The 25,482-nt window shown below is 40.2% G+C and overlaps 1 protein-coding gene across 1 annotated transcript; it reads left to right on the forward strand.

The window, feature by feature from the left end:
* Nucleotides 1-2,019: 2,019 nt before the first annotated feature.
* Nucleotides 2,020-22,010, forward strand: tmc2a (transmembrane channel-like 2a). Its single transcript, XM_026174433.2, has 18 exons — nucleotides 2,020-2,478; nucleotides 2,599-2,754; nucleotides 2,877-2,967; nucleotides 3,056-3,137; nucleotides 3,233-3,339; nucleotides 4,060-4,158; nucleotides 9,749-9,891; nucleotides 10,154-10,301; nucleotides 10,836-11,024; nucleotides 11,133-11,312; nucleotides 17,083-17,241; nucleotides 17,386-17,514; nucleotides 18,809-18,876; nucleotides 19,083-19,322; nucleotides 19,418-19,543; nucleotides 19,668-19,746; nucleotides 20,092-20,209; nucleotides 20,305-22,010. The coding sequence occupies exons 2-18, from the start codon at nucleotides 2,642-2,644 to the stop codon at nucleotides 20,517-20,519; spliced, it is 2,286 nt and encodes a 761-aa protein (XP_026030218.2). The 5' UTR covers nucleotides 2,020-2,478; nucleotides 2,599-2,641; the 3' UTR covers nucleotides 20,520-22,010.
* The last annotated feature ends 3,472 nt before the right edge of the window (nucleotides 22,011-25,482 follow it).

Genomic DNA, 25,482 nt, shown 5'->3' on the forward strand with positions numbered 1-25,482 from the left:
TAAACGCTCTCAAAGCTGGCGAAGGATGCTTTATAGCTCAGGATGTTCTCTCTTGTTGCTCTTGTCCTGATGCACGCAGGGCAAAAAGAAATATGGCAGTATCTTTTTGTGGGACAACATGAAACTAGTATGTTACTAATTATGAAATTATATTTCTATCTTTAAAACCCACCCCACTAATTTTACAGGTTAGGGTTGTGTTCCTTCCTTAAGTTCAACTTCACATTTACTTTCACCACTTCTGCAACCCAGGGAAGGAATTAGTCTTGGTCTGCTCACCCAAGACACATCCAACAATGCACAACATGATACAAAATACAAGTGCATGTAACAGATCAGTGCAGTGTAACAATACCTGTCTCTAAAGTGCTCTATAGTGCAGTGAGGTGCTGTCCAGACTAATGAATGGGGCAAGAGGCTCAGTTAATATTGCAAATACATGATGTGTGTGTGTGTGTGTGTGTGTGTGTGTGTGTGTGTGTGTGTGTGTGTGTGTGTGTGTGTGTGTGTGTGTGTGTGTGTGTGTGTGTGTGTGTGTGTGTGTGTGTGTGTGTGTGTGTGTGTGTGTGTAAGTTTTCCCTGCATAATATATTCAGAATCTTTCTTGTCTACATGCTCTCAGCTATCTCATGTTTTGCAGTAGTCTCTTCATCTAAAGAGTTCCCAGTGTTTCTATAGTCAGTTTATTTCTTGCCCTTTTCACGTTGTGTACTTGCACGAGAGTTAGTTTCCAGAGCCAGTGTTGCACAACACTTCTTGTATTTTCAAGTTTTTTGCATCTTGCATTTGTTTTTTTGTGTTTTTTTTTGTTTTGTTTTGAGAAAAAGATGCTGCGGTTTACTGAAAAATCTGCAAACACATATGGAAATGCAGTAAATAAAGAAAGAGAACAACATCAAATTATCTTCTGCTTGAAGTATCAGTTTTAGTTACTGTCCTGAAATTTATATACAGTGTAGTCATCAGTAACTTTAGTGTGTTGGCGTATCTTTCTGCTCGCTCTAAAATAATAGTAATTTATTTTTTTACATCAATCTGTTTTCTTGGCATTTAACATTATCCTAAAAGCAGACTGCATGCTCCAGGAGAATAAACCTCATCAGTTCTCTCTGAGCTTCGTTCCACAGCTCAAAGACTTGTTTGTGAAGTATGTCTGTAATTATAGAGGTGTACACGTGGGAGTGTGTGGTTGGCAGTCTCTCTGTGTTGGCCAGTATTAGTGATCTGTTGAGGGTGTACTCTGCCTCTTAACCAAAGTCAGCTGGTATAAGTTCCAGTGACCTTGCACTGGTTATTTAAAAAAAAAATCACCCAAAAACATTCAACAGATTCATGAAATAAAAGCCAGAAAATTCAATTTTAAAAAAGTATTGATTGAATTAACTGAACCTCTGACAAATAAAAAAACATTTAAATATTAATTTGTTTTTGTGTTTAATTGGGTAATCTATTGGGTAATTTATTTAGGTTTTTGGGAAAACAATTACACTCATAATGTGAACGTCTCAAAAACTCACAAAAACCTGTGTAGTAAATATGATACAGTTGGCATCACACGGGTTGAAAACCTTCTGCAACTTGAAATCTTGAGCAGTAATGACCCCCAGGTTAAGTTAATAAAGTTTTATGTACTTTTGTTTTTAATCACATGTGGCCTGGAGTCCTTTTTGTCTTGAGAACCACATAGGCAGTCTGAATGCATTTTAAACACATCATCTTATATCAAGAAGCCAGTCGATACTAAAATATCCTGCAGGCAAAGAGTCTGTAAATGATATCTGCTGTTCTGGGGCAGGCAGCTGATATGGTTTAAGCCGAGGTGATTACTTGATTGTGTTGTTTTCTTTTTGATTGTGTGTCTTTGTGTTCTTCCTCAGTTGGCATCGAGATAGACGGAGATTTAAGTGAAAGTGACGGTGAGTGAATAAAACTGCAGTTCACCGAACTTCTTTATAACAACGATGAAAAGTTGAGAGTCTAATTAAATGCTCAGAATATCAATCGTGCGGTTTACACAGATGGTGCCACTCAGAGGAGAGGGAACAGGAGGCAGGCGGGAGGAAGAGGAGGCGTAAAGGGACGAGGACGAGGCAAAAAACCGGCCAGTGATGATGATGATGATGAGGACGATGAGGAGGAAGACGAAGCTCCCAGGGGGCGTAGAGGAGCAAACAGGAAGAAGCTGGCCAAGAAACGTGGTGGCAATGATGATGAGGATGAAAGCGAGGATGAGCCTCCCAAGAGGAAGAGAGGAGGAGCAGCCAATAAGAAGAAAGGAGGCAAAGCCCAGGACAGTGATGAGGAGGACAGTGATGTGGGGAAAGGAAAGAAGGGAAAGAAGGGAGGAGGGAAGAAAGGAAAGAAGGAGGAAGAAGAAGAGGAGACCAAGGGTAAGAAGGGTGATGGCAAAGGGAAAGGGAAGGGCAAGGGCAAAGATGATGACAAGGACAAGAAGAAGAAAAAGAAAAAGGGTGACAGGTAGGTCAGAGGAAGTCATCGTACCCTTGTGATGAATCTTTAAGATTCTCTGAAGACTCCTCTGAATTCCCTAACAGTCGTTTATGCAGGATTTGACTCCGTCTGTCCTTTCCTCCCCAGTTCATCAGATTCCAACTCCAACTCGAGTGAGGAAGAGGAGTCCATGTCAGAGGGAGAGATGGCTCGGCTGATGGAGGAGGTGGAGGAGAAGAAGAAACTCATCGCCAACATCAGGAATAAGCCTTGGAGGATGCAGCGGAGGCTCAAACTCCTAAAGTAATCTCCTTCTTTCTCATGTTACTCATATTTTAACATGAAACTTATCTTGGACTAAAATATTTGTATTTTAAAAATGGTTTATTGCATTCTAATGAAAATGTTTTCCCATTTCTTCACAGGGAAGCTCAAGAATTTGTGGATAAGTTTGAAGGCGCTTTGGGGAAAGGGAAAGGCCGAAAGTGGTATGCCTACAAAGTGATGATGACAAAGGTTAGGCACAATATTTAGATTTTATCCTTGTGTTTGCTTGTGCTCTGCTTCTCTAATTTGCTGTCTTGTTTTGTTTTTTAAATCTAAGAAATGGATCAAGTTTCAGAGGGATTTTGAAAATTTCAGAACAGCGTGCATCCCATGGGAGAGGAAGATCAAGGAGGTGGAAAGTAAGTTTATTGTTTACAGCTCATCTGTGTTTAGCAGCAATGGAAAACTCCTTCTGGGCAGATGCAAAAACTAAAAATGTTCTCACTGTCCCCAGGTCACTTTGGGTCATCCGTTGCATCTTACTTTATTTTCCTGCGATGGATGTACGGCATGAACCTTGTGCTTTTTGGATTCACCTTTGGACTTGTGGTCATCCCTGAGGTGACATCATGTTGTCCTCTTACCCAGAAAAATACGTAAATGTAAACACTGTACCGTTGATGGTCAGATGTTGATGGTCCAGTTACAAGGCAACAAATATGGCTTTGTTTAATCCAATGGGATTGATTGACAGTTAATTTTGTAATTAAATGGTTGTGTAAAGACACCAACCTAATGTAGTCTCCACCTACACAGACAGGAATTACCAAACACCCATTTTTCACTATATAAACAACACTTTGAAGCCATTTACCTTTACCTCCATATAAATTCTCGTTTACTTCAGTTGACAAACTTATGCATTATAAATCCAAGCTGCCGCTGTGGTTCGGTCAGCTCCTGGGTCAGTTAGTTCATTAAGATAAGAACTGGACTTCAGAGGTAGCAGTTGGGAGATGGAGTTGATCTCACAGGCCCCTCCCCCCCCCTTTTTTTTTCCCTCTCGAGTCTTTTTTTTAATCGATAAAAGGACAATATAAAAGCTTTCTTGCACATAAATTTACCATTGTTAGGAATGTCACACTGATCATCCACACATTTTGAAAGCATGTCCAGTTTTCAGGACAGTGAAGACAAAACCTTTCTTTTATTAAACTCTCATTTAAGAACATTTAAGAACTATTAATTGTTAAAACTGGGATTTGTCGCCATGTTGCCAGGAAGAACTTGCTGGGTGATATTTGAAATTTGCACAAATTCATTGTTTTATGTTGTCTCCAGGTCCTGATGGGTCTTCCCTATGGGTCTATTCCCAGGAAGACTGTACCCAGAGCAGAGCAGGATACTGCTCAAGACTACTCTGTCCTCATGGACTTCAATGTGAGTTTAGCACAAAATGAATTATTTTCTTTTTCTTTTTTTTTGCCTGTCCCATTTGGTTCTTTAGCCGTCAGAATTGTTGTCTGAAGACCAACAAGGATACCCAATGGATTTACTTCGCCAGATGGATCATCACGGCCTTGCTGTATTTGTCCATTTGATCAACCTTTGTTGTTATTGTTTATTTTATTTTATTTTCAGTTGTTACAGACGGGACAGACATGATGAGGGATAGGAAAGGGAGAAAGAAAGATGAAGGAAAAGAAAAACAGAAGGGAAGACGGACAGTGAGAAAGGGCACTTAAAAGAGAAAAAAAATCTCCTGAGCCACCTGTTGAGAGAAAAAGAAGAGAAAACAAGCAAAAAAAACAGAGCAACATACTAAACACAACACCATCACGTTATCTAGCTAAGTGTAAACAGCAGTAAATACTAAATATTGAATGTTGTTGTGTAGCAAGCAGGACACGCAGCGCACAATGTGTTTGGAAATAGCAGCCAATAAAGGTGTAGTTTATGTCTATGAACAGTGAACACCCGTGTGCACACCTGTGTGGATCAGCGTGCTTGTATTCAAAAGGTTTCCCCATGTAATGGTCTGCTAGAGGATGTAGAGAGCCATAGCCCTGTCCCCCAGGGCATGAAGCAGGCATGGAGGAGATCCAGGCCCCAGACATCCAGAGGCCCCAGAGTGCGAGAGCCCAAGGAGGACCACCGGAGGGGCATCCGTGCCACCCTCCTGGGAAGAGCCCCAGATGAGGGGTCACCCAGTAGCCACGGAGCAGAAGCCAGAGGGGGCTGCAGTAGCGTGCCCGCCGGCTCTGCCAGCAGCCAGCTGTGCCAGAGTGAACTGAGCCGCAGGCCCAGAGGCCCGAGGGCCCCCTTTGCCCCGGAAGAGGCCTGACCGAGCAACAGGCACCAGGCCCCGCCAAGTAGTCACTGGGAGTGAGCTGGTACATGCCTGAGCGCCCAGCCCCGGACACCAAGAACCACCAACGCACCGACCCCTGAGGGCATCAGTTACCAGTTGCCTCCCCTGCACCCTGGTGACACACCCGCACCCCAAGGCCCTACTTGTGTGGGTGAGTGTGTTGGAGCGGGAAGAGGGAGGCAGCCGGGGATGGGGAGGAAAAGAAGGGAGGAGCAAGATGCCCCTCCCTGGGGCCAGCTCCCCCACGCAGCCACAAGGAGAACACCCTCTAAGAGCAACCAGTGCCACTAACCCCAACCCCTGTGTTAAGCCCTCCAGGGATAATGTTCCTAGGGAGTCTCCAGACGCCCTAAGCCCGTCCCAACCTCCACATCAACCACACTGGCGACCCACCCCCGCTAGGTGATGGAGCCGATCAAAGGAGCCCAGAGGGATTGATCTAATGTGGTGGCAGAGGCTGTATCGAGGCTAATGTGATCTATATTATGGTTTCTATATTGGCTAGTATTAAGATTATTTTTATTTTTCCAGTTCATGAGGACCGTTTTCTTGTCAATGCATAGGGCAGTAAAAACCATGTGGACTGTATTAGTTTCTGTAGTGACATCATCCAATTTGCCCAACAAGCACACTAAAGGGGAAGTTGGAATGTTACATTTCAGACACTTTGATAAGTCTTTACATATTTCGCGCCAAAACTTCTGCACTGGTGGACAGAACCAAAGAGCGTGGATGTAATTGTCTGGTGTATTGCCTTGACAGTGTGAGCAGTCGTTGGAAGATGTAAAGCCCATCTGGAACATCCGATGACCTGTATAGTGCACTCTATGTAGTATTTTGTATTGTATTAATTGCAGACTGGGATTTCTAATCAATTTAAAGGTTTTTAAGCAAATCTGAGACCAGAAGTTTTGGTCTAAGCCGACTGACAAATCTGCTTCCCACTTTGCAATAGGAAGTGATATTGATTCATCTATTTTAGAAAGTGTTCTGTATATTTTAGATAATAATTTAGGGGATTTAAGAGTAAAAAAATGTACCGCACTTGGTGGTGTTTGCAATTCAACTTGACTGAGGTTAAATTTCTTTTTTACTATGGATTTAATTTGTTGATATTCTAAAAATCTTTTCTTGTTGATCCCATATTGTGCAACTAGTCTGTCAAATGGAATAAACTCTGTTCCCTCTAATATATGTTCTAAGTATTTAATTCCTTTACAACTCAATTCTGGAAAATTAATCATATTATTGTTTTGTAATATGTCAGGGTTATTCCAGATAGGTGTACGTCTGCATGGGACTAATGAAGACTCTGTCATTTTTAGAAACTCCCACCATGCTGTCAAAGAAGAGATTATGTTGATGCTTTTAAAACATTCATGTTTTGATGTTTGAGCTGATAAATGGTAGGTCTGAAATCTCTAGATCATTGCATAGTGCCTGTTCAACATCTAGCCAGGGCTAATCTAAGAAGGTATGTTTTAACCATTCTGAGATGAACTGAAGCCTGTTGGCTAAGAAATATTGTTGAAAATTAGGCAGATCTAATCCTCCTTTGTCCTTGGTTCTTTGTAGCGTTTTTAAGATGATACGCGGGGGTTTATCTTTCCAAAGGAATTTAGAAACATACGAGTCTAGGGATCTGAACCAATCTTGTGATGGTTTGTTCGGGATCATTAAAAATAAGTAATTTATTTTTGGCAAGATCATCATTTTTATAGTGGCCACCCTTCCCATGAGTGATATGAGTAGAGATCTCCATCTAGTCAGATGACCTTCTACTTTCTTTAGAAGTGGGATGTGGTTTAATTTAGTTAAGTCTGAAAGCTTCGGAGGGAAATTAATACCTAAATATTTAATATTTCCAGATTGTAGTGGGGCAGAAGAAGAATTATGGAGGGAGCAGTTAACTGGAAGAACTGTAGATTTTGGCCAGTTAATTGAATAATCTGAAACTCTTGAAAACCAGTTTATTAGAGTAATTACCTCAGAGAGGTTGGTTTGTGTGTTTTGCAGAAAAAGCAACACATCATCCGCATAGAGACTGATTTTATGTTCTACGTTCTTACATTTTATGGTGTATCTTGTCTAAATGCTGCTGCTAGTGGTTCGATAAAAATTGCAAAAAGTGAAGGGGAGAGTGGGCATCCCTGCCTGGTGCTCCTCAGGAGACAGAAGCTGGAGGATGTCTGGTCATTTGTTCTGACACAAGCTGTTGGGGAATTATATAATATTTTTAGCCAGTTTATGAAAGAGTTTCCAAAACCAAATAAAAATTTCCAGTTAACTCTGTCAAACGCTTTTTCTGCATCTAGAGATAATGTTGTGGTTTCAATGTTTTTACTGCATGAGTGGTCTATTAAATTAAGTAATCTACGTGCGTTTGTTGATGAGTGCCAGAGCTGTGAGTGCCGACCTTTTATGAAACCAGTTTGGTCAGGATGAATTAAGAGGGGGGTTATCTTCTCTAATCTTTTTGAGAGAGCTTTGCAGATTATTTTGAGGTCTGCATTTATAAGGGATATTGGACGATAGCTTGAGGGAAATAAAGGGTCTTTGCCTGGTTTTAGCAGAAGATTAATGTTGGCAGAATTCATATTTGGTGGTAGTCTGCCATTTTCCTTGATTTCCTGCAACATGCTGTGGAATACTGGTGCCAGAATTGTCCAGAATTCTTTGTAGAATTCTGCAGGGTAGTCGTCTGGACCTGGAGCCTTATTATTAGGCATACTAATCAGGGCTTCCTGGAGTTCACCTGGCGTCAGTGGCGAATCCAGTTCCATTGCTTGACTCTAGTAATTTTGGAAGAGTTACGTTGTCAAGAAACAGATCAATTTCATTTTTAGATGGGTTTATTTGTGGTGAGTATAAAGTTTCATAGAAATCCCTAAAAATGTTGTTTATTCTTCCAGGGTCATATGTTGTGTTTCCAGATAAATCTTTAACAGCACATATAGTTGTTTTTTCTTTCTTTATTTTCAACTGGTTAGCTAGAAATCGACCTGATTTTTTACTGTGTTCAAAATTCTGCAAGCGAAGTCTTTGTACTAGGAATTCTGTTTTTTTTTTAATTAATAATTTCATTTAATTCTAGTTTTGTTTTGCATATTTTGTTCATTATTTCTTGATCTTGGTCCCACGCGTAGGCTTCTTCTAAGGATTTGATGTTTTTTCTGAATATTTTTGTTTTCTTCTTTGTGTGATGAGAAAGAAATTATTTTACCTCTCATCACAGCTTTCCCTGCTTCCCATAGAACAGAAGCTGATGTTCTGGGAGTGTCATTATAGTCTACTCTTTTTTAAAATATTTAATAAAGTCTTCATCTTTGAGCAGCGATGTATTGAATCTCCAGTTTTTACTTGGTGTAGCGTTCTTCTTATGTATTAGTGTTAAAGATACAGGAGCGTGATCGCTGACAGCTATAAGGTGAATCTCAGTATCTGAAATGTCACTCAGCAGTGAGCTGCTGACCAAAAAATAATCCAGACGAGAGTAGGAGTGATGGACATGTGAGAAGAAAGTATATTCCTTACTGCTGGGGTGAAGGGAGCGCCATGCATTGCAAAGACCATAGTCGCTCATAAACTGTTTGATTATATTTGTGGACTGCCAATTGCGCTGAGTTCCTGTTGTGTTGAGCCTATCCATTTCTTCATTTAGTCCAAGGTTGAGGTCGCCTCCAAGAATAAGTGTGCAATCAAGGTGTTCAGAGAGTGCACTAAAAAATCTGTGAAAGAGTGAGGGTCAACATCAACATTTGGACCATATATACTTACAATACATAGCTTTTTGTTAAATACTGATAATTTAATAATAAGGAATCTGCCCTCTGGATCTATAACTGTATCGAGTACTGTAAAATTAACATTTTTATGTATTAAAATTGCTACTCCCCTTTGTCTAGAATTATAACAGGCTGCAAACATATTAGGAAACTCAGGTGTTTTAAGTTCGTTTAAACCTGTGACAGGCCTGTGAGTCTCTTGTAATAAAACAACATCTGCCTGTAGTTTTTTAAGCTGGTTAAATATCTTTAACCTTTTTTCTCTGGTGCCAGCTCCATTTACATTCCATGTGACAAACCTTAGTGTGCCCATAATTGTGTGTGTATGTCTAATGATGTAGGCTGGGTATTTCGTTTAGACAGGTGAAGAGAATGTGGAAACATCACTTGTTTGTAAATAGAAAGAGAGGCTCCATAAGTCTGACTATGTGTGTGTATATTCACTAATATGAACAAGCATGGCTTGCGTGTGTGTCCTATAAGTCTGTGTGTGCTGTGAGGCTGTTGTAAATGTGCTGCCGTTGAACGCATGTGTTTGCGTGATTTTCTTTTTCTATATGCAGGAACCTTTGGTGATCCATCAAAGATGTTTTAGCTAAAGCAAAGTCACTTGAGTTGGAATGAATATTCACTTTTCCTGTGTTTGAGCACTCATAATGATCTGAAGAGTTAGAAAAGTTTTTTTTAAATATATATATTATAATATATATTGAAAACCACCTGGCACAGACAGGCACACGATAACTGACAGATCTCTGGCAGAGCAACTCGTCATTTAAATTTCTGCTATTTTCAGTATTACCCCTTTGGATCTATAGGCAAGAAGATAAGTGAGAAAACATGGCATCCAAAATGACATTTCTTCCATTCTCAGGGGTACTGCAAATATTCAGTGCTGTTCTACGGATATTACAACGACCAGAGGACCGTCGGCGTGCTGAAGTTCAGGCTACCTTTGTCCTACCTCATGGTCGGCATTGGCACTTTCGGCTACAGCCTGATGCTTGTGATCCGCACGTGAGTGTACAGTACATGCGTGGATGCGTGCCAGTTCAGTCACATACATCACAAACCAGGTGGTCGCAGATTCATTGCAGAGTTAAGAAATCGGATGTATGCAGGGATATATTTTGATACATTTATTTGCTTTTTATCCAAAAGCGCCGAGCAGTTTGCGAAAAAATATGTCTTTAACTATAAATTACATCATCATCATTAAATAATGTAGAAACTGAAGATGAGTTAGTAGGTATGGTATTTTTATTTTCTTTGCTTGTAGAATGGCCAAAAATGCTGATGTTGGTGGTGGAGATGGGGAGGATTCAGACTTCACCTTCGCCTGGAAGATGTTCACCAGCTGGGATTACCTCATTGGCAATGCGGAGACCGCTGACAACAAGTACGCCTCCATCACCACCAGTTTCAAGGTAACCAGAACAATCCTAAAGCCTTCGGGATGCTCAATATGGAATATATACAACATCCAATCTACTTCATTTACAATATTTTTGCAGTTTTTACAGGAATTGACCCATAGGTCTAACAAGGAAACTTGTGCAAAATATATGTATGTGTTATTTTATATCATATTATTACATATTATTATATTATAATTTACAGCTTCCGATGTTTATAATGTTTTGTAGCGATCCTTGGCTAACAGACCCAGATTAGCAAGATTTACTGCTGGTGAAGCCTTTAGGCATTAATGTAATTTAAAATAATAATTAATGACATGAGAACATTTTAGCTCTATCACAGATAAAGTAAACAGTGAGGATAAACATAAATAAGGCCAATAAAAATTGTATTCCTGTATGAAATATAATAGCATCATAAATGACCTTATCTGTGATTTTAGTCTCTATAATAGCTTAGTTATTTGAGGGTTTAGAACTGCTCATTATAATAAAAAAGCGCTTTACTGACAGTCAGTTCCCCTCATGTTTTGATAAGAACAGGAGTCCATTGTGGACGAGCAGGAGAACCAGAAGGACGAGAACATCCACCTGCGCAGGTTCCTCAGAGTCCTGGCTAACTTCCTGATCACCTGTAGCCTCGGCGGCAGTGGGTACCTCATCTACTTTGTGGTGAAGAGATCTCAGGAGTTTGCCACAAGGGACGACCTCAGCTGGTATGAGAAGAATGAGGTAATAATGGTCAGACTCACAATGCTGTTGAATACTTCACCTCAGTTCATGTAAAGATGATGAAGATTTTTTTTAAAAAAGCTTATGAATAATTTTGACTTTTTTCAGATGGAGATTGTCATGTCTCTTCTGGGCCTGGTGTGTCCACCTCTGTTTGAGACCATTGCTGAGCTGGAGGACTACCATCCTCGGATCGCCCTCAAATGGCAGCTCGGACGCATCTTTGCCCTTTTCCTCGGAAACCTCTACACGTTTCTGTTCGCCCTGTTTGATGAGGTCAACACCAAGGTATTGCAGCTGTTGTCTCCATTTAATTTGTCCACTTAGACAGTAGCACGTTTATCTCTGTTATGGTAAAGTTGAACCAAAGTTGAACCTTGTAGAGAAACACACTGACATAGTAATAGTTACATATGTTACTGAAATTGACTGGTCATGTTGAGAATTTACCTCTCATGTAAAGATTTACATTTTATTTTTCTGGCTGTTGCAGTTTGTACAAATAAATAAATAAATATTGCACATTATAAACATTAGGGTACATCATCTACATTGCAAACTGTTTAATTGAATGAGAATCTTTTCCAATTAAGGGTCTCTAGCAAAACTTTATAGACTCTTCTTGTTTATTTATTTTGTCTGGATTTCTAAAGGTTGAATGTGTACACCCTTAGTCATTAGAATCCATTAGCGCTTCTCTAAATCTTACATTTAACAATGCATGTACAACTCCAATTCCTGGGAAACTGGGATGTTGTTTAAAATGCAAATAAAATTAGAATGTAATGATCTCAAACCCATATTTCATTCACAATAAAACATAAAAAAAAAAATCAAATGTTGAAACTGACAAAATTAAAAAGAAAAAAGTGGCGTAAGGCCATATTTATCACTGGGTAGCATCCTGTCCAGTCTGTAAACATCTGGAAACTGAGGACACCAGCTGCTCACAGAATCATACCTGTTTGTAATGCAGCAAGGCCTAAACATCACAGGCATCCAGTATTGATTTCGACCTTGTTCCTTGCACACAGGAATTTCTTTACATTCTCTGAATCTTTTGATGAATTTATGTACTGTAGATTATCACAAAGCTGAATTATTAACAATGTCTGCCAGGCAACATGATGGCACGGTGGTTAGCACCGTTGCCTCACAGCAAGAAGGCCCTGAGTTCAGTTCCGCCATCAGGCCGGGTCTTTCTCTGTGGAGTTTTCATGTTCTTCCTGCATTCACATGGGTTCTCCCCAGGTACTCTGGCTTCCTCCCACAGTCCAAAGACATACAGCTGAGCTGAGGTAACGCAGAAATTTCCCCGCCGTGGGATCAATAAAGTCTTATCTAGGGTGGGAAAAGGTTAATAGGAAACACTAAATTGGTGTGAAAGCGAGGGCGATTGGTTGTCTCCCATCTATGTGTTAGCCCTGCGCTGGTGACCTGTCCAGGCTGTACCCTGCCTCTCACCCCGCAACCCTGAGAAGCGGAAGCGGATGGATGGACAATGTCTGCCTATCTTTACCCCTATCATGTTACTGACCTGTTGCCAGTTAACTTAATTAGCTGTTCTGTATAGCACCACTTAATTTTCCAGCCTTTTGTCCCCTGTCCCAATATTCTTGAGACATGTTGCTGTCAAATTCAAAATGAGCTAATATTTGAATAAACACCTACAAAGTCTGAGTTTAACCCTTTCATGCATGAATTATGACAACCTCAATCAGGATTGTTTTCTTAAGTATTTTTATTCATCTTTAGGCATGAAACGGTGCATAAAAATACTTAAGAAAAAATCCTGATTGGGGTTGTCATAATTCATGCATGACTAGGGATGGGTATCGTTTAGGTTTTATCCGATACCGGTGCCAAATCGGTACTTTTGAAACGGTGCCGGTGCTTAAACGGTGCTCAAACCGGTGCTTAAAGAATGGAGAACACAAAATGGGTCCAAAAACCTCTCATGTTCAGCTGTTTTTTGTAAAAATATAACAATGTTAGCCTTTTCTGCAGCTATGGGGCATATATGGCATCACTCTTGGCTGGAAGCAGTGCTTAAACAATGGAAAAAACACAAACTTTGTCCTAAACCTCTCATGTTTAACTGTTTTCCACTTTTTCTTTGGTCATTTTAGCCTTTTTAGCCAGGGTGAAGGGAGCATCTGCCATCAAACAAGAGGACAGCCGCATGTAGCTATGATGATGTTTGCTAGTTCACCTTACATGCATTAATGTAATAACGTGGTTAGCCTACTCAACGTAAATTAGCTACTCACGCAGAGAAGAACGGCTGCTGCCACCATCATCCGTCATCATGTCTGCTACACTGGCAGGGCTAGGGGCCAGGACTCTCCTCTTCGTGTTTTTGGGGGATGTTGCATAACAGGCAACCCACCCGCAGTAGATGTTAGTGATGGGACTTCCGGCTCTTTTTAGAGATCCGGCTCTTTCGGTTCGGCTCACTAAAAAGAGCCGGCTCTTTCGGCTCCGAACCGGCTCTTCAGGTTGTTTTGTTGCTTTAATTAATTTATTATTAACAATAATATAAAATTATGCACAAAAGGAATTACTAACGTAAAAACAAGTGGTTTTATTTATATATGTTTATATATAAATATATGCGGTGGCCCCTAGAGACAAAACACGTACAAACTCCAAAACACATTTCTAGCATGAACTGAACTTCCAAAGCAGAGCTACTAGATCACTTAAATTACACAATTGAAAGCATGTGTGTATTGTTTGTGTATTTATACACAGGCACTCATATATATATTCAAATAATTTTAAAAAAAGTTCATTTACCTGTTATTACCACACACCAAATCCGGTCATTGGTACTTGCTGGCTTGTGTAGCCACAAGATAACAAAGGCTCAACACTGCGCCCAGCATCCTGGAGCACTTCTGTTGTTCTTTTGTACGTGTTTTGAGTTTTTATGTGCTTCGGAGTTTGTACGTGTTTTTACGTGTTTTGGAGTTTTTACGTGTTTTGGAGTTTGTACATGCTTCAGAGTTTGTACGTGATTTGAAGTTTGTATGTGCTTTGTCTCTAGGGGCCACCGTAAATATACTTTTACTTATTCACTCCACATAAAATGTAATAAATAAATCATCTAATACAAAAATCAACTATTCACATTTCAAGTTTTAACTATTTACATTTTCAGCTTTTTCCTTTCACAAATTTAAAGTGAAAAGAACACAAAACACTGCAAACCACAACACAATTAAATATAAATTATAATATGAAAACTAAAAGAACATGCATATTCTCTGTCATATGGACCTGCATGAATAAACTTTCTCAATCCTTTATCATCTGCAACCGAAAATAGTTGTGGATGATTACTATACCTTTCTAATGTTGTTGTCCCTGCCTCTCTTTCTCTCTCTCTGGCTCTGTTCCTGTGCTACTGAGTGTAACTACCGCCCCTCCCCCCTCTGCCCAGCGTAAAGCACAAGGCTCGCGTGCAGAGTGAAGCGGAAAAAAAGTGCGAGAGAGAGGCTGAGAGAAAGAAAAAAAAAAACACGTGACGGCTCGCGATAAGGAGCCGGCTCGCGTCGTTCACGTCAAAGAGCCGGCTCTAAGAGCCATTTCGTTCGCGAACGACCCATCACTAGTAGATGTGCTCGGTGTGAGGTCTCGCAGCAAGCTATCAAATACGGCGCATTTCTGGGCTTTTAAAAAAAATGCTATGCGTCGCCAGGTGTTTCATCGGATTTGAGGTGTTACCTCCTTTGACAGTATCACAGTATCAGCTTAAAGCACTTGTTGCAGGCTGCTGAGTTTGCATATTTTGCTATGAAGTACAGCCAGACTTTTGACCGCTTCGCCTTGGACATTTTTAATCTGTAGCTCTGCTCTAACAGAACGTACGTACCTGGACCCGCCTACTATCCTCGGAAACATTGGCTAGAATCTAAAGTGTATCACAGCTCAGGAAAAAAAAAGCACCGAAATAAAGCACCGAAATGTGCGCTGCTTTTCGGTCTGGTTACTACCGTTTATATCACACCGGTACCCATCCCTATGCATGACAGGGTTAAATAGCAATAATTACAATGAAACACGTCATACATCTATAGTAACACTAAACGATCAGTGAGTGGCAGGGTATGGAGCAGAGGTGGGACCAAGTCATTGTTTTGCAAGTCTCAAGTAAGTCTCAAGTCTTTATCCTCAAGTCTCAAGTCAAGTCTCAAGTAATGTCAGGCAAGTCAGAGTCGAGTCTCAAGTCACTGGTGTAAAAGTCCGAGTCAAGTCACAAGTCTGAAACTTTGAATTTCAAGTCCTTTCGAGTCTTTAAAAAAAACAACGAAAAAATAATGTTGCAGTTATGCTAAATGTAAATATTAGACCATGTAATTTTAAAATCTGTGTTTTTCTCAACACATACAAAATAGTGAACTTAGAAAATATACACAAATTGTGAAATTGCACCTCTTTAAAATGCAGCTCAATTAAACCTAGCTCCAAGAATAATTTTCACCGACAGTTCTGAGATAAGCTGCATGTCATTCTTGGATGCGGTTGTAGGACCGGCTTTAAAATCGCATGACAAAAATATCATACACATTAAAAAAACTGTATCACCAACGTAGCCTGGACAACATTTGCTAGTTAGATGAAGTCAGCTATCTCATCGTAGCATATTTATATGCATATTTATAATCATACGGTTCTTGGAGTGAGTGCACACACTCATGAAGTTTAGTAACTTCCGGTCACTGCAACAAGCCCAGGTACAGTTTACCGACGGATGGGTGCAGGACCTTGAAATGCACCGTGTAGAAAGTAAAGACCATCGTACGTATCATAAGTTTACCAGTCTCACAAATCGTCGTCATAAATACACATTCCTTAACCGTTTATTAATAGGACCTTTGAGCTCAACGGTAATTAATTAGTAGTGGAAATAATTTCTGGTAGCATCACAGAAATGTAGCAGTGACAATAATACTGTATGCTGTAATCATACTGGGCAATTAGTGATACAAAAAACCTGTTTTATCCTGTGAATAAAAGTATATGTTTTTGTCAATGTACCATAATAACAGAAGCGAAACGCAATATTGTGTCAGGACAATTCACTATTTATGCACAATAAATAAAGGAGCATAGCGCGACAATTTCTGTTCAGCGCCAGACTTGCTTGTAACCTATATCACCAATTATGTTATGAAAGTGACGTATTAACTACTAAAAAACACTGACCTTTGTGTAAATGCTTGGAGCAGACTAACCTGTGAGCTGGAGGGTTCTGGGACGTTATATTTGACCTTTGAATGGCTGCAATCCAGGCCACCCGTCGCCTCTTTGTTACTTCGGAAACATGGCTCGAACAATTTCTCTTCAGCGAGGTAATCCGATAACAACCGATCTCTTTACCCGTCGGCTTCCCATGGCTGTCATGCGACCGGCTATTGCAGTTAATAAAACAACGGCTTCTTGTTTCTTTTTATCGCTGTATAACTGATTTTAATTGAAAGCCTGCGTGCGCTAGTACCGCTTGCCACGAGTTCCCAGAATCCTTTGCGGTTCTACCCGTGAATGACGTCACATTTTCAATCTCTATATAATATGCATGTTAAATTTTATATTTGGGGTAAAATATCAAGTCTTTTCAAGTAAACCGGTTCAAGTCCAATTCAAGTCCCAAGTCATTGGTGTAAAAGTCCAAGTCAAGTCACAAGTCTTAGAACATTTTTTCAAGTCAAGTCTAAAGTCATAAAATTAATGACTCGAGTCTGACTCGAGTCCAAGTCATGTGACTCGAGTCCACACCTCTGGTATGGAGTGACACATCAGTGTCCAATGTAGTGGTTTATGTGCAAGTATATCATCAACACTGACACAAATACAAGAAAACAGCTTTTGAATAGCTGTCCACTGTAGTGACCACTATGCATGAAAAGGTTAAACATTTTATGTTCCATTGTGTATAAAACAGGGCTTGCTGCCAATATTTTATAGTGGCCTTGAGTTATATACCCATGTAATTGTAACAATATGTCCGCTGTGTGAAAATTTACTGACTGATTATCCTCTTTGTTCCCTTCAGCTGGAGGAAGAGCAGTCCATAAAGAACGCCTCCATCTGGGCCATGAAGGAGTACTACGCCAACTACTCACGTCTGATGAATGACTCAGAAGCCACCCCGCCTCCAATGGATCCAGCTGATGTCATTAGAGGACCATGCTGGGAGACTGCAGTGGGCATTGTACAAATGACAACTTATTTTCATTTATAATAAACATCTCAATCACAAGTAAAACCACAACCACAGAAAACTAACAGGCTTGGTGAATTTTTTAACGGCACGAATTAGAAGTGTTAAAATTTATGTATAACTGTGCTGTTCCAGGAGTTTGTGAAGCTGACCGTGTCAGACATCCAGGTGTCCTACCTAACCATCCTGATTGGTGACTTTGCCCGAGCTGTGATTGTACGTTTCCTTAACTACTGCTGGTGCTGGGACCTGGAGGCTGGATTTGTAAGTCTCTTAATTAAATTAATATAAACACTCCACAGCCCCTTCTTATCTGTGGACATTGTAGTAACTTTTGAGGTGGAAGAGGCATTTTACCCAGGGGACATGTCACATTTACAAAGTGAGCTATAGCATGTTGAGCCAGCGTGCACAAGAGGAGCCTCAAATTAGGACCAAATGGAATCAAGCAATCATTCAGTCAAACCTGTTGCTTTCATGAGATGTAAATATGTCTTCTGTAAAAACAACATGTAATAATATGGATTTCATTTAGGAATACCAGACACTGGATATTTGAATTAAGCATCTGATGAAACCTTTGATGAAACATTGCTCAACAAAAATTTATAAGACACTTGATTATCATAGTAAAACACAAAGTCTGTTAAATTTCAAAAATATTAATCTCTCTGGTTAGGAATTATAAAGCATTGTTTATAAAACCATCATAAACCAATGAATGTGAAAAAAAATACAAGTGTAGAGGTGAAAACAAAAAGACAACTTCCCCATAAAAGTAATGTTCTTGCAGGTGGTGGCCATAAACACTGGCTCTCACCTTATCCATCCAAATGGATTTTTCTCTAGTTGTGTTTTTTGCTAGTGTCCTTGGTACTATTGGTAGTTTCATGAATGTTGAGGGATTTGCCTGAAAAAAACTGTCACCATAAGAGAGGTTTCAGTTAAATTCAACAGCCCCCTCGAGGTGCTTTATAAGGTAAGGTAAAGACCCTACAATGATACAGAGAAAATCCCAAAAAAGCAGATGACCCCCTCTGAGCAAATACTTGACAACAGTGGGAAGGAAAAACTCCCTTTTAACAGGAAGAAACGTCTGGAAGTGCCAGGCTCAAAATGAAACCAAACTTGATGTAAAATTGTATTCTTGCATTCATTCTAGTAAATAGTTTGTAGAATGATTCACTATTAGCCATTCTACCAATGATTATAACAAAGTCTGATTGGATTAGGTAAGTGGTCAATAACTGCACTTCCTATAAATGACCAATTGAGACAGAATCCAGAAGCGAGTCAATCCCTGTAGACGCCCATGTATGATACCCAACTACACATGGTTACAGCTACGCCCAAAAATGATTTTAACATTCTTTGGATAATTTCATCCTTCAAAAAGATTCATGATTTCTTTTATAACTCATCCATCTGGATACTGGAGTTAGGGACATGGCCACTTGACAAGAGTTGGTGCCTTTATATTAATTTATTTAGCTGAAAAATATTATGGCCCACTAGTCTGTTTTGCTGTGAAACTAATACTTGTCTCTGATCACTTCAGCCATCATACGGCGAGTTTGACATCAGTGGAAATGTTCTTGGATTGGTCTTCAATCAAGGCATGATTTGGTACAAACTTTACTTTACCTATGAGCGTCATGTACACTGACCTGCAACCCTTGTATTTATCGAGCCACTCTAAAGCTGAGAAACCATTTTTGTGATCATTATAATATATTTCTTCCTACTCAGTGTTTTTAAATTTGACCTATTTCTGGTGGTAAATCAATCTTGTTTTGGTATTTACCTGCTCACTTGATCCTTTTTGATATAAGGATGGGTGCATTTTATGCCCCCGGGCTGGTGGGCATCAATGTGCTCCGCCTCCTCAGCTCCATGTACTATCAGTGTTGGGCTGTGATGGCCACTAACGTCCCCCACGAGAGAGTTTTCAAGGCCTCTAAGTCCAACAACTTCTACATGGGTCTCCTGCTCCTCGTGCTCTTCCTTAGCCTGTTACCTGTTGTCTACACCATCATGACGCTGCCACCTTCGTTTGACTGTGGACCTTTCAGGTGATAAAAAGCACAGATATTAATCCGAAAAAAAGATACATGAAGTGCTATTATATTGCTATTATGAAATGCAGCGAGTAAGTTATTGTTTGCAGTGGAAAGGACAAGATGTTTGACATAATCATGGAGACGATTGACCTGGACCTGCCGGCCTTCATGGGAACACTCTTTAGCTATGCAGCTAACCCCGGTCTCATTATACCAGCTGTACTTCTCATGGTGTGAGTGTAAACACCCATAAAACCACACTCTGGCCTACATGCAGGTGTAGAATTACTCAAAATCCCACTTTTTCATTTGAAGCCACTAAAAAAGAAAATTAATCCTGTCCTATCTCTTTCACAGACTCGCCATCTATTATTTGAACTCAGTATCCGAGGCATACCAAAACTCCAACATGGAGCTGAAGAAAAAGATGAAGATGGTGTGTAGAAAAAGTCCAAAGTTCATTCTGCACACGTGCTGAATTGGGCTCTTGCTCTAGAGCTGAGAACTGCATAAACTATAGGATTAATACCTTTTTAGCAGAAATGTCAGACACAGGTTAAAATATCATATCATAGCAAGTGATAGTGGTCATGATGTTTGGTAGAGACATTCATTTTCACCTCAGGGCACATAAAGTTCTGCTCAATGAACAAGCCAGCTGGAATTCCCAAACTTTTCTTGTTTATATCATATCATACTCAAAGACCAGGCTTAGCAATATATCGTGTGCATCTAATAGATCCTCCAAAACTATTATGCCTAACTCTATTTTTTAATCCAGGCTCGCGATGAAGAGAAGAATCGAAGGAACAATGCAGACACCACCAACCAGGTCATGAAAGACCTGGAGGACCTTCTACCGAACCGATCCCTCATTCCCCCTGCTCCACCAGAGCCTGGTCAGAACTACATCCTGATGATCGCGTTGACTTTCAAAGCATAACTCTGATTAGACTACAACGTGGACAATAACCATTTCTCTCTCTCTGAACAGAAAAACCACCAGAGCAAGAACCAAAACCAAAACCAACAAAGACAAAACCCGGGACAGCTGGTAAAGGTGTTAACCTGCAGAAAGATGTGGCTCTAGCGTCGTCCAACCCTAATGCTCGAGGGCCAGTAAGCAGGCCACCTGGACCCAGAGGACCTGGACCAGGTCCAGGTGCTGGACCGGGTCGAGGCCGTGGGAGAGGGCCCCCTCCGAGATAACAGTGGGAGAAACTGATGTTCCTGCAGGCGGTTTTCATTCCTCAGTCTTTCTTAATTTCACTAAATACTTTTAATAGCTCCTTGAAGTCAGCTGGAAAGATATTTTGGATATTTTGAACCTATAATCTGTAACATACAGTACAGTTCATCTATGTTTGCTTAGTGGGTACATTGCAACCATATTTAGCCCTTTCAGGCAAATGTATGACCCAAATGGGATGTCCCTTGGTTCTGTCTAAACTTGGTATATCTGACATTGCATTTTTGGTGTCATGTCTAGATCATAATAATACAAAGAAAGGGAGAGGAAAAATGGGGAAAGTCATATATAGTCATATATATAGTCATATATATAGTCATATATAAGTCGTAAAGTCATACAAAGAAAGCAAAAGTTCATAGTAAGACGATGGAGGAAAGGGGTTAGCCCATCTACTGTCAGCTAGTTTACGGTCTTGTACGTGTTTAGATTTCATTTTGAGGCAAATTCTTCTCATTTGTGATCATTTTACTGATGTTGCAACATTCAGTGTGACGATGGCACTGAAGCGACATTAATTATGATTCTGTGTCCACTGCTATTTAAAAAAAGTCATAGGCTGTGTACAAAAGAAGGATGTTAACACTAATTTTAACAGTTTGGCCGTCCTCATCTTGAATTTTTTTTATAACAGTCGTGGTTAACGATAAATACGCAGCCACATTGTTTCTGATTGGCTGGAAAATAATAATATTCAACACTCAGTTAAGCTAAGTTGCACCTAACTGTAAGGGTGCACAAACTGTTAAACTATATAGAAGTAGCCATATTAGCCACTGATTTAATATCAGTTTGTTAATAATGTTAAAATAATGTAATGATTTTGAAGATAATCTACCTACAACACAGACATACATTCATTTACTTGAGGCAGAAACAGTGTGTGTTCATTTTCCGATGTCTTTCACAGATTTTCACTTATTTTTTTCTTATATTTACACTGACTTTATATTAATTGTATGAGACTGGCTTTCCAATAAAATTATTTTACATTTATAAAATAACATTTGTAAAATATTAGCTTACAGTCTTTGTTTGCTTCTATTTTTTCATGCATACTGATTGCCATGTAGTAAAACTGTAAGAACATAAAAAATAAATACACTGGGAAAAATAAATAGTCCTATTTACAATTTTCATACAAGTATATATTGTATAGTACAATATGTTACTGTAATGAAACTATGCTCTCGATTACAGTAAATTGCTATAATCTTCCTGACTATTAGCAGCATGATTGCCAGTATTAAAGTTAACTTTACAGTTTTCCTACTGTTATATATATTACACTACACTAGTGTGATAAAACCATGTCCTTAATCATAATGCATAATTGTATTGTCTACATTTTACAGTATGCTGCTGTTAAATTTACAGTTCTTTTACTGTTATGTATTTTGCACTCTGGTATGGTAATATTTTCATGGCCTAAATTAAAGTATATTTCTGTATTTACTGGCCTTTATAGTTGACTACAGGCAACATTTTGCTGTGTGTAGCTTTTAATTTAATATTTTTTCTACTGTTGTATTGTTTTTCATTGTGTTATCCTAATGATACCATGGCCTACTCTCAGCTCTTGTAGTGTAATCTACTTTACAGGATAATACCACAGATCAGATTATTGTGTGGTTCATTTATTCTACAGTAGACTACTGGAAGCAATTTTCCTACATTACTCTACAGTATGTGGCAACCAGTGTTGGTCAAGTTACTTGAAAAAAGTAATTAGTAACTAATTACTGATTACTTCTAAAAATAATCCTGTTAATTTACTGATTACTTTTTTCAAAAGTAATTAGTTACTTAGTTACTTTTTAAAAACATGATACACAACTTGAATAGGTAACAAAGCAATAGATCTTACAGCCCAATTCTACTTTTTCTGCATAATTCATCATATAAAATGTAATCAAATGAAACATTTATTATTAATTATTTAAGTTATTACAGGCAGGACAGACATGACTGGGGTATAGGAAAGGGAGGGAAAGAAAAACAGAGGGGAAGAGGGACAGTGAGAGAAGACACTAAAAAAACAAACCAGCTGGATCACCTGTTGGAAGAAAAAAAGAAAACAAGCAAAAGGAGAGCAACACAATCAACATAACACCACAGCAATAACCTCGATAAGTATGAGTAACAGTAAATGTGAAATATTGAACGTTATTGTGCAGCATGCAAAACTGACAGCGCACAATGTGCTTTGTGGTAGGAGCCAAGAAAGATATAGTTTGCGCCTATGAGCACCCATATCTGCACCTGTGTGTGTGAGCGCGCCTGTATTCAAAATGTTTCTCGATGTAACGATCTGCTAGACGGTGGGCAGCCATAGCCCTGCCCCCCAGGGCATGAAGCAGGCATGGGCCCCCAGAGCGCGAGAGCCCAAGGAGGACCATCAGAGGGGCAACCATTCCACATTCCACAGCCCCTCCCGAGAACCCTCAATGTCAACATGCATTTAAAATTGAGAGGTGGGCAGAGGCGCCAGAGGTGAGTTTGAACACGCAGACGGTCCTCTGGATGTTGTATAGCATACCCACCCCAAGGTCCTATATGTATGTGTTATGAGAGATTGAGTAATGTGGATGTCTATGTTGTGGAATAAAATTGAGGCACAGGTGGCCAGAAGGGGACAGAGGAAGAATGTCTCCCCTGCACCTTGGTGACACACCTTTACCCGAAGGCTCTGCATGTGTGGTGGGGTGTGGTGAAGCGGGAAGAGGAAGGCAGCATGTCCTTCTCACTTCGTCTCAGGTCAGGTTTCAGGATTTTTTGTAGTTACTGTTCATGTCTAGATGATTTCACGCTAAAGTTTGCATGTACCTGTTCAATTTCATGTTCTCATTTTCACATTGCAACGGTTCCTATCTGTGGCATTTGGCCAAACATAATGTGTGTGAACATAATGTAACATTCATAGAGGGTATAAAAGATGGACCTAGTCATTGATTCAAACGAACATGTTGGTGGACATTAGCACACTTGGTTAGCAAGCTACACCCATAAACTGTGCTTTATCTGCTAAGCAACGAACTAGTAAAACGCTGAAATTTCACCCACTAAAGCTGAAACAAAATCTTCTTGGCTATATAGATCAAAGCAGTTTTTTTGTATCAGACTGTTCAGTGTTGTAATTCTAGGAACTTTAAAGTTTGCATGTACCTGTTCAATTTCATGTTCTCATTTTCACTTTCTAGTTTTCATGTTTAGTTTAGTTTTCCCCAATTTAGTTTAGTTTGGTTATGCCCCTGTTCGCCCTGCCTTGTTTTGTGTTCATGTGTTAAGATATTCGTTGTGTGTACTCATGTTGTACATTGTTTAACTGCATTATGGTTACTGTGGTTTAACAGAGACAGTGTTTTAGTGCTCACCACAAGGAGGCACTGTTTCATTGTACGTTCCTAAAACGGAAGAAGAAGAGAAATAGATACGGCACCTATGAAGAAAAGTTTTGCCGCGTGTTAATGAGGAATAAAGTTCCCAAAATATTAAGGACATTTTTGCCTCCGTCATCATTTCCCTTCGAGTTGATCGCTGTCGATGCTGCAATACTCAACAGGTTATGGGCCCAGGGCCGACTCGAAGAAGAGTTTTTTCTCATGAAGATCCGGAGCCACAACGGATAGCGGGCTAACGGTTAAATAGCAACATGGATCAACGAGGAGCAAGCAGGCTGCCTCGACTCATGTTTGACGGAGATGAGACCAGGTATGAACTTTGGGAAACTAAGGTGCTAGGATATTTGCACTTGTTGGGATTAAAAGACACCGTTCTGAAGGAACCGAACGGCGCGGCTGAAGTAGCAGCAGACGGTAAGAAGAACGCCGACGCTTACGCCGAGTTAATCCAATTCTTGGACGATAAAAGCCTCTCACTGATTATGAGAGATGCCCCTGATAATGGGAGAAGAGCATTAGAAATATTGAGGGACTACTACGCTGGAAAGGGGAAGCCCCGAATCATCAACCTGTACACCACGCTATCATCGCTTCAGAAAAAGAGGGAAGAGACTGTCACAGACTATGTCATCAGAGCAGAGGCCGCCATTACAGCACTGCGCAATGCGGGTGAGACTTTAGGTGATGGATTATTGATTGCTATGGTTTTAAAAGGTCTACCTGAAAGTTTTAAGCCATTTGCAATACACGTTACTCACGATAAAGACGATATGACATTTGCTGAGTTCAAAACAAAGCTACGGAGTTTCGAAGACACTGAAAAGTCAAGCGCGTCCGAGTGTAGCGACAACGTAATGAAAACAGGAGGAAGAACCGGCCGTGAGCACACGAGATCCAGCGCACAATGCAGATACAAGAGCGATGTGGACATTGTGTGTTTCAAGTGTGGACTAAAAGGCCACCGAGCAAAAGTGTGCAGACGGAGGACGTGGTGCAGTCATTGCAAAAGCAGCACACACAGTGATACCACGTGTAGACATAAAGACAAACAAGATGGCGCGCGGAAGGTCGCAGATGAGAGCGGCAACGGATCCAAAGCAGAAACGCCAGATTATGCCTTCAGGATTAAGGGCGTAGACATCAAAGTCCAGCAGTCAGCGTACAGCATTGAGGAGAAAGGCCTGTTGGTGGACACTGGGGCTACCTCACACATCATTAACAGCATCGCCAAGTTCAAGAGCTTCGACGACGCGTTCAGACCGGAGTCACACAGCGTAGAACTGGCAGACGGTACCCAGTGCAGAGGCGTCGCCCAACAGAGGGGGGACGCAGAGGTGTTCCTGATTGACAATACAGGCCAGCGACGCAAAGCAACGCTGAAAGATGCGCTGTTTATTCCATCATACCCCCAGAACATATTCTCTGTAAAGTCAGCCACTGCATTAGGAGCAACAGTCACCTTTAAACAAGGGCAGGACACGTTGACCCACAAAGACGGTACTAACTTTAACATTCATGTGTA

The sequence above is a fragment of the Astatotilapia calliptera genome, chromosome 7 (genome assembly GCF_964374335.1).
Source record: "Astatotilapia calliptera chromosome 7, fAstCal68.1, whole genome shotgun sequence".
NCBI lineage: Eukaryota > Metazoa > Chordata > Actinopteri > Cichliformes > Cichlidae > Astatotilapia > Astatotilapia calliptera.